This window comes from Amblyomma maculatum, chromosome 3 (assembly GCF_055883805.1).
Source record: "Amblyomma maculatum isolate TAMU_Amacu chromosome 3, ASM5588380v1, whole genome shotgun sequence".
NCBI classification, from domain to species: domain Eukaryota; kingdom Metazoa; phylum Arthropoda; class Arachnida; order Ixodida; family Ixodidae; genus Amblyomma; species Amblyomma maculatum.
In genome coordinates, this window is record NC_139346.1 from 31646854 (window position 1) to 31662702 (window position 15849).

Genomic DNA, 15849 nt, shown 5'->3' on the forward strand with positions numbered 1-15849 from the left:
ATTCATTTCTGCTTCCCTTTTTAAAAAGCACGACTACTTTTGCAGTTTGCATTTTCACCGGAAATGTCGATGTCGTCAGACATTTATTAAAGATATGCATTAGAACTGGTGCTATGACATCTGCGACATACTTTACTGGTTTTATTTGAATTTCATCGATATCCCTACTGCTGCTGTTCTTTAAATTTTTTATTGTTGAAATTACTTCCAGTACATTCCGCGTGCTGATATACCGACACGCATTTGAGGAGCTGCCTGGCGTACGCATGCTTGTAAAGAAATTATTGAAAGCATCAGCCAGTTCCGCATCGTGCAAAACTTTGCCATTAATCGTTAGTTTAGAAATGCAGCTACGTTGGTTATCGCGACGCAGTAGCGTGTTTAATTTGTTCCAGAGCAACTCACTCGGCACATTTTTGTCGTCCAAAAAACGTGAGAAGTACTCTTTACGTGCATTACGTAGTTTTTTCGTTAGTTGGTTCCTATATTGTTTAAAAACGGTCAAGTCATCAAGATGGCGGGTGTTTAATAATTGTCTGTAGAGCTTATCTTTTGCTCTCATTTGCTGGTACAGTTCATATGTGACCCATGGCTTTCGAATTTTTCTACTCTTTTTGCGTCTCTTAACATGAAAATGAGCATTGTACACTCTTTTGAAGGTATCTAAAAAAACACTGTAGGCGTTGTTAGCATCATGTATGTTCAGGACTTCGCACCAGTCTATTTGAAGCAGCTCATTTCTAAACGCGTTAAGAGCCGTATCGGTTACTGGCTGGTAAAGACTGTCAGCAGACGAACAGTTTCGACTGGGGGCAACTTGTAAACAAAGGAACACGGGAAGATGGTCACTAATGGAACATGATAGAGCACCAGCTTTTATATCTTGCGATGAAAGGTTTGTTATGAATATGTCTAGCAATGATTCACATTCAGTCGTTATTCTGGTCGGTACATTAATAACATTTTCAAACCCATATGACAAGAGAATATTGTTGAAATTTGTACTAATAGGAGTGTTAACACTCATATCAATATTATAATCACCTGCGGCGAGCAGGTTATACCTATTTTTTACAACAAATGAAAGAAAGCCTTCATAAAAATCACAAAATGTTGAAATATGCCCATTTGGCGTCCGACAACAGACCGAATATATTACCTTATCTGCAATTAAAGTTAACACTTCATAGTCTAGTGTCACTATGCTAAATGCATTAAGCAGTTCACAGTCCATTTGCTCCAGCGTGAGAATTGCAGTGCCACCTCCGCGACCACAAGGGCGGTTGATATAGTACGTATTGTAGCCTTTAATTCTGAAAACATCACTCTCGTTCGTGCTCCACGTTTCGCTGAACCTAATAACAGAAAAGCTAAAAGAAAATTTACTCAAGAATTCTTCTAAAGAAAATGTTTTGTTGCGGACAGATCTTGCATTTAGGTGTACACATTTTAGTACGGAAGACCTAAAATTAGATACTGTAATGTTCAGGTCGTCTGGAGAGTAAAAGGTGTGTTCAAACATCTTTGCCCTTTTCACTTAGGTATAGCACAAAGCGCATTCTTCAATTTTTCTTAAGGCGATCAAGGTCCTCGAGACATTTAATATGAATTGCATTTGCCCCATCCGTCATCCGTACAAGAACCTTTCCATGGGTATACCATACATATTTGAATTCGGCCTCTTTCGCCCAATTTTTTGTTGCTAGAAGCAGTTCTCGGTTGTGTCTGGTTAGGTTTTCTTGGATGATGATTTTTGGCTTACTGTCTTTTAGTTTGTTCTTCTTACTCAACCACAATTCTCTAACCGCCTGCCTTGTGAAGCGCACGATTATGCCGGGTATCTTATCTTTCTGAGCGGGCAGCCTGTGTGCCGAGGCATTGTCATGTTCGACGAGATGAGGCGTTTCGAGCTTATCTGCAACCTCATTCAATATTGTGAGCAAGTTTTCATCTTTCAGAAAAGGAACACCATGAACTTCCAAATTAAGCTGCCTATTTCTAAACTCAAGCTCATTCACTTCCCGTCGAAGCTGAACCTGAGTTGATAGGTTGTTTTCATCCCTTTCCCCTAGTTCTTGCACCTGCTTTCTGAGCACTTTAATCTCATTTTCTTGCACACCGATCGTTTTTTTCAAATCTTCAAAAATGGCAGACATGTGCGTGACAGATTCTTCCATGGCTTCAATTCGAGTTACGAGGGCTGGCAGGCTTTCAAGCTTCAGATTAATAGATGTAAGGATAGCCTTTATATCTCCATCGTTCTTGCTTTCAGTGAGGATACCTAAAGTTTGTGTAAATATTATTATTTCTTATTTCATTCAATGCTTCATCCATACCAGTACGTGCATGATAACATTCTGCAGTAAAAGAAGCACACTGCCGCAATCGTACTGATTTCTCTAATTCGTCCTGTACTATCCCACCTAAAAATTAGCCTTTAGTTTTTAAGTCATCTGTATAAAATGCAAAGTAATTCCTACCAATTTCCTTTGGCGTCAGGTGTTTTAAGCGCTTGTGAAACTGTAGTAGTGTCAGAAACAGCGTCAATGGTGTACCGCGGTGGTAGTCGTTCACACCTTGCGGCAAAATTTGCCATTTCAATCAATATATCCAGGTAATGGCATTTTTCTTCGAAACTCAAAAGAAGCAGCTTTACTGTCTGGGGAGCATTCTGGGCGAGAAATGAGTGTCTATAGATTAGCAGAGATGATTGACATAGAAAAAAGTTTCAGGACCTATGAGCACGTACGAGCAGTCCTTCGATATTCAAAGAAGGTTCTATTCTAAAGAAGGGTGTTATTTACACGCCATATGATAAGCGTAAATAAAGATTATCAGCTGCATCTAGTAGTTTTAAGTAGTGTGATATTGCTTTGCGGTATGCTATGCAACCATAGTCTAACTTGGAGCGTACCAGAGAACAATACATATGTAACCGTCGTGCATTGTCAAAGAGCATTTTCCTGGGGGTGATTTCAGCAGATTGATAGCCTGGAATTCTTTCTCTTTAAGCTCATTACATGTGGCAAAAAAGTTTGATTTTATTAAAAATGACTTGGGGGGGTGTCTGAAACCGTTGCATATACATTCTTTCATGCACCTTGGTTACAGCGTTTTTAGTTTGCTCAGCGTGTGTAGTGTGTAGTTGTGGTGCGAATTGTTCATTTCATTTTAAATAGTGACAGTCAAGGACAGTGTACGCCTCGAGAGATGGTTCTCTCTAAATATATTTTATTATTTATATGCGCGTTTTGATAGCATATTTCGCTGCTTGGAGAAGCTCAAGACCTCAAAGTGCCTCCAAGAGCCTTCTGACCTCCAGCGGAAGGGAGTCTAAATAACATTATACCTGTTCTGCGAAACTCTGCTTCGGAATAAGTAAGCCGTCTGCTCGGCCTAAAATATCCATACTGTATTCATGTTATGATCCAAGATCCAACACAAAGCTTTTCTCTATCTGTGACATTTCTAATACGACAAAGGTTTCACCTAATCGTGGCCGGCCTACAGTGTAAACTCAAAGCCACCCGAAGAGAAGCAAATAGCCCTTGACTAGCGTACTCTCAAAAAGGTGTTTTTTACTCTTCAGAAAATAAGTGTCTGCTTTACTCTCGCGTACGGAGAGGTATTTAAGGTGTTGAAAGGAGTAAACATTTTAATTCTCTCATATGAGTGGTTCTCTTTAGAGTATATGTCAGGCAACTGAGGGGTTATCATGACATCAGTTGGCACTGTTAAATTCTCCTTTTAGTAGTATTTGGCTCCTTTGTTTGAAATAATTTACGCGAGTATTTTAGGAGTAATTGTTACTGCTATATTGCGGCATTCAGGATACGGAACGAGCATTGTTCACTTCAATACGGAGCTCACTATCTTAATTGCACTGCCTAATTTTGGAGCTTTGTGTTCTATGTAAATGCGTCAATGAAATTGCGTACACTGTTTTCAATGAACGTTTTATTACTTAAGAACATTTCAACCGAGTATTTTGTAGCTGGCTTTGGATCTTTCCAGAGACAGGTTAAAATCCCTGATCCTTCACTCTTCTTGGGTATCCAGTCTCCAATTGATGAGTAGGAGAACAGAGATTGCACGCACTAATCGTGGAGGCCAAGGTTTAATTAATTGCTCGTCGCCATTCAGGCATCTCTTGTTATCGCTGCTTACATGAGATGACGTCAAACGAGGCTTCTTCTGCGAGAAGGAAAAAAATATCCATCAAAAGCAGTTGTACCCATATGAGCTTGCATAACATCAGACTGTTCAAGTTCAGTTTTTCTTTATTGCAAATACACAAATTGAAAATTGTGAAACTGCCATTCTTGAAAATATATTTTTTACAATTAGCGATTAGCGCTAGTAATACATACCTGTAATCATAACTAATCTACTGACTAAAATCTATCCGTTCCTTGTTGGCTGAGAGCTACTGAACATGTTTTTCAGGATATCTGCTACACAGTCTCTTTCATGGCTATTGACGCGATGCGGCGAACTGAAACGAGCGTCGCTTTCGGAACATTTACTTGTGAAGAATAAACCTGGGAACAGAAAAGGTTACAAACGCACCTGTACTTTCGCATTGCTTTCGGCTGTTTTACAAAAATGAGCAGCGTGACTGTTTTTACACTAAATGCTATTCCAATTAATGGATCGCTCGTGAGTTCTAGACGAACGCTTAAACTTTAATTGGAATTATAGCACATGAACTAAACACCCGCGTCGTGTGCAATTGCAGGAGAAGATTGGGTAACCCGTAGCGGCGCATTATTAGGGCGCCGTTGTTCCGCGTACACGTCGCGGAGAAGACAAGTAAGGGGAACTTGAAGGTCATTGTACCTTGTAATGAATTTCGTGTTCACGCACTACGGCCCTCGCCTCCTCATTTCCAGCCAGCTTTCCATTTTGCTCATGCCCCCGCATTCGCTGCCGAAGTATGCCAACTGGTCTTTGCCCTTTTCTTTGTATTAGCAGTTTGAACAGCAGCACAAAAAATGACTTCGCAATCCCCAACCGAATAAACGAGGCGGATTGCGCTAATGTTTGTACTTCTCTGATGCAGGAAGCTTACAACGCTTAAATCTGACACAATTTTTGAACAGGATGCCCAATCTACCAAACACGTAACGGGCAGTTTCTTCATCTCCATGCCTGCTGCCGAAAATCTACGCTGCTTTTCGACACCCCCAAACAGAAAGCAACATTTTCGTAGCCTGAAATTCAAATGTCCCACTTCGTTAGGCATTTCGATTTGCCACGCTACTAATACAAAAAATAAGCACTACATGTTTCACTTGCGTCGCTGGTTCTTCTAATAAAGCCGAGGAAATGACCCATAATATAGGCAATACTTTCCTTGTTGCCGCTTGTTGAAATACACGCGGTCCTATAGGTTCTTGAAATTTCAACGCGATTAGCCCGGACAGCGTTACCGTATTTGTAGGGCATAAATAATAATGAGCAAGTTTGCTTCTCCGGCGAACTGTTGATAAAGCGGACATAACGTAACGAGGCACGACTGTACTGCCATTGAATTTCTTTTATGGGAAGTAGAAATAAGTTTCCAAGGTACTTACTTTAGTGCACGCTGGACAACTTCACTCCACGGGGTGACGACAAAACCATTGGGACCACGGTACCCTGCCATTTCTTGCGTAGATCTTAGCCTGTGGCTGCACAGTGAATAAGCACTGGCGTACCTGCATAAGCGTCAATGGCCTAAATAGCATAACGAGCATTTTCATTGATGTTTAAGTTAATCAAAATGCTCGTAATGCTGGTTATCCTAGCCGCTGCACGAAAAATATCAGTGAACGAACGAGGACGATCGGCACCAAGGAAGCAATCGTCACCCGCCCATAGCATTTAACCGCGTCGAAGCGGCTGCAGACAGAATTTATCTGTTACGCAGACCACATAGCTTCAAGCATTGTTTCTACAGTTTATTGGAGACATTTGTTCCACAGATCGATTAAACACAGCCGTTCCACAATTGGGAAGCGTGAGCACACACACACAAAAAAAAGTCAAATACAGCTGGTGGCCAGTATCATGAACACCACTGTGTCGCACTCCGCCATGTTGGTGCCGTGAAGCTCTATGCTAGCCGGGACTCTCGGGGATCGGCGGTGCCGGAGAAGCAGCACGAAGCGTTCCGTGAACTTGCTAGAGTCATAAGAGGCAGTCTGTTCAGCAATATTTGCGAGAAGGCGTTGGTGGCCTGATGTCTAGTATGACGTTAAACACGAGTGAAAAAATACAAAGTAGATGCGACAAACGAGCCAGCAGCGATGCGGACGTTGTCACCTGCTAGCGCGGCGAACAGTGAGCTGCGCCAAACTGCGAAAGGGCGCCAAGAGGCTTAGAAAGGCTTTTTTTAAACCAATTTTGGTCTGAACCAACATTCATTCCGACCAAACCCTTGTTTAAAGAAGCAGCATAATCCCATATCAAGACTCAATTTTACTTCTCAATTTCGTGACATTATAGTAAAACAGGGGATGTCCTCATCCCTACTCCTTATAAGGAATTTTATAATTCCGTAGTAAGGAGTATAACAGGCGAGGTCAATCATTTATGCTTGTATTTCGGCTTGTTTACGTTAACATTGCCACTGTAAAAACAAAAACATCTCTTTTGGGCATTTGTTTTTTAATTTAACACACGCTTACACCCTCAAGCTTGGGTGGTGGTACCATTGCAGATCCCTTCTTGCATTCACAAGGAGTGCTATGGTTGGAGAGGGTGTTACTGACGAGGATATGAATTAATATGCTGGGTGTTGGGCTGCGCAACTTCGTAGCATTTTATACCCAAGCGACACTTTGCTGATATAACTAAACACCTAAATAAAGCATCAAATATATCGCTAGAATTAAAATTACACGCATGTGCGCTCTACAAATGAAACAAACAGAAACAAAATTTTAACTACCAGGAGGCTGCCTTTAGCTACCTACGCTACTTTACTTTTCAAAGTTTCGATATGACCATTTGCACGGAGGGGTGCGTATCGACCACATTTCAGCGAATGCTAAATGTGCTGCTTCGATTGTTTACCGTCGTAAAATGTGTTGCGTTGCGCGCCCATATTTTTTACAGCAGTGTGTACGCTTGTGAAGTGACAGGTGGTGTTTAACGCAAACGGGCATTTATCGTATCGGCAAGTGTCCGTGTTTCTTTGTGCTATGCTCAGGCGCAAGGGCTCCTACACCGTGTTACGTTTGAGAGGTTCGAAAAAAGACGGCATGAACCATTTTTTTCTGCGTGGCTGAGAGGTATATGCGTCGACTACAGTGTACTCGCACTGAGCCCGCACTGGTTAGTTCGGTGCCGGTGATACGGAAGCAGACAGCGTACTGCACGACTGACGCAATCGCTTGTAAAGGTAAGCATATTCGTATGAACATTGCACTTAGTGGGAACAGTTTCCTATCGGATTGCTGCATTCTATGTCTTTTTGTGCTGGAACGCTCCGGATTGGTCTGAAATGGAAAAGCGTGAGACGCGTTTGTTTTCAGCTGGCTTACAAAATGACACCCCACATGTAGTCAGATATCGCGGCGAGTTACGTATTTTCCGCGCAAGAACATCAGTCTCAGCTTTCTTTAACAGAAATAATGTGTGTACTACGTTTTTCTTGCATTTAGTACGCGTAGGAGGCTCACAACACAAATTAAGTTTTTTGGGAAGTTGGTACTTTTGCTCAGTTCTCAACTTCTAGCATTTGGTCTATGCGTTTCTGGTCGTGCTGGTTCACGTCATAAGGTAGAGTAAAAGAAATGCACTATTGTTTCGTGGACTTTCGAGATAACGTTAGCACTTTAGGGTCGTAGGGATACAAACCACATTCCCGTCCGTCACCATGACCTTCTTGTACATGGGCCTCTATTTTGTGTCGAAACAATCCGCGCCGTCGTTGTCCACTTCTCCTCTTTGTCTCGTCTTTGTTGCGCACCATGACCTTTCCGATCGGCTGGTGCAGCAAGGTTGGAGGTTAGGTTAAGGTGAACCGGGAGAGGGGGGAGGGGCAAGATCCTTGTTGTCATACCTTAATTCTCCTCTCAGACTCGACTCCCCCCACCCCCTTAACCCTTTCACTTTGCCGTCGCTGTCCTGAAACCTTCTTCATTCTCTTTTCTCTTCCTCACTTTCTCCTCCTTCCACTCAGTGCGAGCTGCGGACTACCGCCCCTTCCTCTTTTTCACTCAGAGCAAAGGCGCGCGCCACGGCAGAGATGCCGCCCTTCTTCCAACCGTCCTGCTGTCCTTTTTACTCGGAGTGTCCCCTCGCAGCGCTCGTACTTACACATTTTGCTCTCGGCGGTGAGTCAGCGCGGCACGCCTCTGCTCTCGCACTCTCGGCCTCGAAGGACGCCGATTGGCCCACCTCGTTGGCGTATCATAAAGTTTATGCCGAACTGCGTAACCATTTGCGGCTATCATGAACCTGTGTTCTTTCTCAGCTTCGAGGTTTGCGTGTTTATTCACAATGGGAGCATTTTTAATATTACGGGTATCATATGTTGCAGTTGCATGGAGTTTGAAGTTACAGTTTGATTGTGCCGCTTTTGTTGTGGCGTTTACTCGTTTGCTCTCGAGGAATCGTTTAGCTACAAATTTTATTTTCAGCAAAACTTCTCTTAAGGCGCTTGTACACGTGCTAAGTGCGCTGATGTGGTTTAAACCATTCAGTCTTCAATAATTTTGTGGTCACTTGACAACATAACTGTTGGACTGCATTTCATGATTTTTGTTCTTTCTTTATTAATGACAATTAGAATAAGTGTATATTTGCTACTGATGCCTCTGCATCCAAGTAGAGGTCTGCAACTTGAATTGTGCGGTCAAAATTTGCACCGAAAGTTACTATTACAGAGTTTGGTTCTGACCAGATGTTTTTATTTTCTCTCTTTTTCGTAAATATACAATACAAAGATACTATATAGCCTTAGACGCGTATGTTTACCGACTTTGATCATAGAGTACGCATATTGCAGGCAAAATTGCGGCTTACTGTTAATGAAACTTTGCATTACGTGAGTGAAGTCTTATTCTTTTACAAGGATTGAGGAATCTCATTTGACAATTCTTGGACTAAAAATATTGAGACTGTTGTATGTGTGTGTGTGTGTTACATTGTTTACTTCAAATACTAAAAACTAGGATCTGATGCCAGTCATTACAGCTTAGAGAAGTAGTTTTTAACACAGTGCACATATTTAGCAAATTAGAAGGTCTTTGCTGTCTCTTGTGTCGGTGCATGATTATCAGTTTCAGTTTAGCCGTTCAGTCGTGTCCGACTCTTCGTGACCCTATGGACCATGTCACGCCACGCTTTCCGGTCTCTCACTATCTTCCTAACATCACATAACTTCATCTGCAGTGCCTCGAGGATGCCATCTAACCAACGCGTTCGCTGCCTACCCCTTCTCCGGCGACCCTCAACCTTTCCCAACATCAAATCTTTCTCCAGCGACTCCTCTCTTCTCATCAGATGACCAAAGTAGCTGAGCTTTAACTTTAGAATTTGACCCTCCAATGAGCAGTCAGGGTTTATGGTCGACAATATCGACTGATTTGATCTTCTGGCAGTCCAAGGAACTCTCAAGAGTCTTCGCCAGCACCACAATTCAAACGCGTCAATTCTTTTGCGGTCAGCCTTTTTCACAGTCCAACTCTCGCATCCATACATCACAACTGGAAAGACCATAGCACGAGTTATACGGATCTTGGTTGGCAGACTAATGTCTCTGCTCTTTGCTAAGCGGTCAAGGCTAACCATTGCTCTCTTTCCCAGAAGCAGGCGTCTCCTAATTTCATGGCTGCAGTCTCCTTCCGAGGTAATCTTGGAGCCCAAGAACAGAAAATCTGTCACAGCTTCTACTTCTTGTCCCTTGATGCTCCAGGACCTGATAGGGCGAGACGCCATGATCTTTGTCTTTTTAATGTTCAGTTTAAGCCCAAACTTCTCACTCTCTTTTTGTACGCGGATCAGAAGTCTCTTGAGTTCCACTTCAGTTCAGAGATTTCCATCTAAATTGCTGAGAAGCAACTGGGGTTGAATTGATTTAGGCTGTGTCACACAGTGATCCAAAAGACACAATGCTGCTTTATTAGGAAATATTATTTGCTTATTGCAAAGGTGTACTGCAGAAGTTTGCTTTATTTCATTATAGAGTGCAAGAGGCTGATAAGGAAAGTGCAATATTGCATTCTGCTTCTTCTTTGTCAATTGTGCAACATTGATAAATTAAAATATTTTTTAGGTTTTAATGTAGTTGACCGCATGCAGATGTATAGCCGCAAACTACTTATAATATAAAAACCCTACTCTGAAACACAGGCGAAAAGCTTGAGTTTTCCTTTTGCGAAGCTAACCGGTACATCACCGTGTATTGTTTATTTCAGAACGCAGATAGGCAGATTTTTTATTTATTGATTTAAATTATAGGTAGTGCATGTTTCTTGGGATCATGTGTTACTTTTCAATGTCGTGCTAAAGTGATGCTTGGTCCAATCTAGAAGCATTGTTACCATTGATGATTGAAATTGAATACTGAGGCTAATAGAAAGCACGGCTAACTTGGCAATGCATAGTTACATGACAAAGATTTGGCACAGAAAGAAGCATACAGCCTAATTAGAGTTTGCAGTTTTTTGCATGATTAGTTTGCCAGTAATCGATGTCTTTCACGTAGATGCTGAAATATGGGAAGAGAAAATCATTGCGTGCTTCATAAAAAAGAGATAATACATTGAAAATATTATGGATCCTTGTTTAAAAGAACCTTTGAAAAAATGCTAATGTATGTTATCTTATAATAGCTGAGCCTTACTCAGTTCTCTTTTCTTTTGCCACCTGTTTCTTTCCCTGACCTTTGTACTGCTGAAACAAGCTCGGCAAGGTCATCTTTCTTTTAAAAATGTTCTGAGTTGGGGCACTGCATTAGCATACAAAATTATATGTTTTGTACCACGGACAGGATTCACCACTCTTTATACGAGGGAAAGGTGTGTGAAAGAACAGATGCGACACAGAGTTTAATACGAGCAGTTGGTCACACCACGTATTGAGTGTTCGTTATGCAACTTTCCAAAACATTATGAATTATTGCGCGCCAACATGTGCTACATAAGCTTCATCACTCCTCTGAAATCCAAAGGTGCAACCTGGCTAGACGCCTTCCAGTGGCTTTCAAGAACTTGTTAACATTAATATTTTCTGCTGCTGTTTTTTTCAATTTAAGTCAATAAATGACATTAGATAGTTTGTTCAATTTAAGTCAGTGAGTGAAATCAGATAGGTTATTCTCCTTGTCCAGTCTCTCCCAAAACCATTTCAAACCCCTGCTCTCGTATACGCAATATTTCTTCAATAAACATTTTGCAATTATTTTCCATGCCAATATACAACAAATGTGTATGTTTTTGAACCGCAAGAATGCTTCTTTTGTCCATAGTGGCACTCATCGCAGCTGAAAAGTGCCTGCTCAAGAGTTACTCTTAGAATATTTAGCACGCACGATCAGTAGATGAAGTAAAATTGTCCAGAATAATGGAGCAGTATTTCTATAATGTACTACAATTTTTTTCATGTTCTCGTACGCTAATATTTTTCCCTGGTTTTGTCTGTGAATCGCACTGTTATTAACTGTTATTATCAAACTAATCACACTTTAGTCCATGCAAGTGCCATAAGCATATCCGATCCGTTTCTTTTTTCAATACAATCTCAACTTCTTTATTTGCAGCTACCTTGAAATGCCCTGCCCTGTCACCATTCATCATTAACAAGAACAAGGTGGCTGAAGATATAGTGTCTTCTGTGCATCCAGCTTCAGACTGACGCCTGCCTGTCAATTGTGGTGCAGCATCCTTTCAGCCTTGATTATTTAGGCAAGGTATCGCACTCCTACAACTGCGTGGGTCATGCATGTGGTACCCTTCATAACACAGGTTAGTTAACACAGCAGTAACAATTGTGCTACGTACTACTCTCATTGATGGCGAATGCTATTGCCGAATGTCATTTTTCGTACATATGAATGGCCTTTGAGTAGACGTTGAACTAAAGCCCCATACCATACCTAGCAAAAATTCATGCGGCAATAAATGGGATTGATCTAAAACGTTCATCGCAGATGTACCTAGCACAATTACACCATTCTGGCTTAACTCGCCCTGAGGGTCTGTTCTAAAGAAAACTGAATGTATGTTTGGTAGTTCATTTTTCTCTGCTTGTAAAATAGAAAAAACCGCAGAGAATTAACATCTGATTTTTTCTTCAGCTTGGAGAGAAGGATGGAAAATATCTATGCAGACGTTGACACTCAATGACAAATACGACAGCACTGAGCTATGCCTGTACTAATAAAAGTTACTCTTTATATTGATGGTAATGGAAATTTTCTTGTAGACTGCATTTGTTTGTTTACAGCTACATCAGATTTCTATAAACCATGAGGCTGCTATTATGGCCTCTTCATTGAACTAGATTCATGTCTGTTAGTATGCCTTACAGTCTTGTTTTCGAAAATATTCCTTCGCCAAAAAAAGAAGAGACGAAACACTGTGGGTAGAATCCTTATTTAAAGCTTCCAATGGCCACTGCTCTTGCTTTGGTTTCGTACAAAAGTTTTTTTTGTGTCTACAAATCTGACCTAATCAGGATGATCACTCACTGTTCTTAAAAATTCTGTTTGTCTAGGCTTTAGGGTTTGTCAGAAGAGCATCCCCAATTATAAAGAATTTGCGCCGAAGTCTGCTTTGTGCAGCTTGCCCTCATGGCGAAGCACTGACCAATGAATGTTGGCCTAAGCGGAAGGTTTATATAGCAACCTCAGTTTTCATCCTAATTCCAAAACCTTGAAATAATGAAGAGCAACTCCGGGGCGGGGATTTTTCGAGGCCCACCAATTTGAATAAAATTTTTACGGCATGTTTTTCTCTCTCTTATCAACTTTCACACCAATTTTTACAGCTGTGCGGTTTGTAGTTTTTATGCAAATCAATTTTAAAGTTACGGGCATGCCTGAGCAAATCGTGACCTCAAGAGGAGCGATTTCAACGGGCAACACTGTGCTTCCCTCTTTGCGACGTCACACTCAGTACCCGCTCGCTCGCGGCCCGCCGTAGCGGTAATTTCTCGCTCTTTGCGCGTATGTTGACTGTTGACAGCGGCGAGTGGTGATCAGTGCATTTTGTGAGCAATTTCTTTATTATTCCCGCGATGGGCGGGGGTGGGTGCTTCTGTTGTGCTGTGGGATGCGCAAACACTTCAAAGAAAAGGCTGGAGGTCCCTTTTCACGCCTTCTCGTCCGAACCGAAGTTGCGGGCGCAATGGCTTCATGCTGTTCGGAGTGCCAACTGGTCTCCAAGTCCAAGGAGCTTGATCGGCTCGGCGCATTTCACTCCTGAATGTTTCAAAGCCTCTGAAGGAAATGTTCGGGCTGGTGAAGCCAGGCTACAGGAGGCGCCTGAAGGCTGATGCCGTGCCTACTGTGTTTGCCTACAATGCGTCTGCTAAACCTCCCATATACCGAGGAGCTGCAATACAAAGGAAACGCAAAGAGATAAGTCGCAATTCTAATTTCAGTTCTGACCTAATTCGGGGTGCAAAGAAAAGTTTCCTTCTTTTAAACACGCAACTTTGTACCGAATGCAAGGCGATCGCTGCTCAGGCGGCAAAACCGACGTAGCTTGAGCTACGGTTTTGGCGCCTGAGCATCGCACAAAACAAGTTACAATTTTGCCTCCGGTCTGCGGATGTGTGCCAAGTATTGTAGTCCGCTTCAACTTTAGAGAGCTGAACTACCGACAACTGTTGTGAAGCGCTCTTCCAGTGTCGTCCTTTCTTTTAGCCCCCGCATTTTATCGCGCTATTCATTGCAATGGATCGCCACCAACTCACCCCAATCGCTCTACTTCTACAACGCATTTTTTATACAATGGGCTGTATTCCCCGTCTTAACAGTTTCTGTATTGAAAAAAAAAAAATGCGCTCATTCTGTGTCGACCTTTCTTTAGTCCCCGTCGCGCTGTTTGTTGCAATGAATCGCTACCAACTCGCTCAAATCGCTCCACTTCAACTATGTGAACTTGACAACCTAAGTCGCAAAGCTGTTACGAGGCGCTCATATCCGCTTTCGCTGTCTATTTTTGTTTTGACAGTTTTGTGAAAGCGGATATAAGATCTTCTATTTGCACATTCCAAATATGGCATTTTGTGCGTCACGCAAGCAAGTTACATGTCTTTTATGTACATGTGTATACTTATACTTACACGCTCTCGGCGTGCAATAAAATACGATTTGGCAGCGGCACGCTTACTGACTCGAGTGACGGGAAGTCCAACATCGCTGTTTCTGGTTGTCTGAAACTTCTGAAATTTAACTCAAGCCGTTTCCTGAGAGAAAGGCAGTTATAGGAGACCGTGCACCTCCCCTACACCTTGTTTCTTATCACAGTGATAGCCTCCTTGTGATAGTGCTGCTCACTACATTAATAGGTATTTGTTGTGCTATTTTAATGCATTCGCAAATAATAGTAGCCCCATTTTGAACAAAAGCCAGCACCCAGCAAAGGTTGTGTACACACAGAAAAGTCAACATAAACTGACTTAAAATAAAGTTATATTAAAAGTAAGACTCAATTGAAAATGACTAAGAATGACTCAGCAAAATGAAATTGTTTGAGTGACTTGCTGAGACTGAGAGATGTAATATATTGGCATAACATAATGATAATTAAGTGCCCCCAAAAGTTTTCATTCTGAATATTTTTCTCGTATTCTTAACAGCTTGTCAAGGATGCCTGCGGTGAGTGGGAGCTTGTGGAGGGCACCGATGAACCTACATGCCCTTTTGGTGAAGGCAGCACAGAGGAAGAGCCAGCACAGACCACAAATGGAAACTGTCCTGATGATGAAGCGGTCACCTCTGAAGCACAGGCAGTGCAGAACACAGAGCCATATGTGTGCCCTACTGATTCGGCCATCGAGAAGAAGCGCCAGTAGAGAACTTGGACCTAATCAGCCAACAAAATTCAACGTTCTACAGTAGTGAGCCAGGCACTTCTGGGGCATCTGTGCCACGTACAAAAAATTCTTCAGTGCAAACATTTGCCCAGAAATATTCAAAGGCAGTGCAGGCATTGGTCCAAATGACATCTATTGGTGAGCACACGTTTACTCAGTAATAAACCACTGTATGGCTGTACTATTCAAATTTACAGGCACGAAAGTTCATTTAAGCTCAACAGAGGACAGTGCCACCCAGACAGATACATTCAACGTGGAAGGACACTTAGAACAGCCAGATCCCAGATGCTCGAGTCCGGTACCTGGCGTTAGTGCTCTCCCCTTTGATAAATACAGGTATGAAGATTTCAAAAAATTTGATTTGGATGATAAGGATTCAGTTCATGATTGCACTTTTAGTCTGTGCTCTTTTTGAGACTTGCTTTTCTGAAATATATTTTGGTAAAGCGTGCCTAGGCATTGCATCTACGAATCACAGTACTGCTTTCTTGAAATCTTTGCAGTCGAAAAAGTTCTTCTTAATCCAGGATTCTAGTATGTTTTAGTTAGACCCAGTTCCTGTTTCATGAGCTGGAATGATTTTAAGAAATCTGCAAAGCCTTCCTTTGTAGTTGTATGACTGTGCATGAGTGGATGCTTTTGTGGCTGAAGCATACCAGCTAAGATTTCACTCACTACCATGAATTAACATTACTACTTTTATGATGATCACTCTGGCCACACCTTGAAATCTGTTAGCCATTTTGTTTGGCTAAGTCTGTAAAGTCATACATCTTGGTGCACACTGGTGCTGGCTTTTAACCTAGACAT

The 15849-nt window shown here is 42.0% G+C and overlaps 1 protein-coding gene across 1 annotated transcript in view; it reads left to right on the forward strand.

Annotated features, from left to right (window-relative positions):
* Nucleotides 1-15015, forward strand: part of LOC146194451 (sn-1-specific diacylglycerol lipase ABHD11-like) — a 113986-nt gene extending 98971 nt beyond the window's left edge. The window contains exons 6-7 of the mRNA XM_084596560.1: nt 4739-4749; nt 14800-15015. Of these exons, the coding sequence (XP_084452686.1) occupies nt 4739-4749; nt 14800-15015 (227 nt within the window). The remainder of the gene's footprint in view (nt 1-4738; nt 4750-14799) is intronic.
* The last annotated feature ends 834 nt before the right edge of the window (nt 15016-15849 follow it).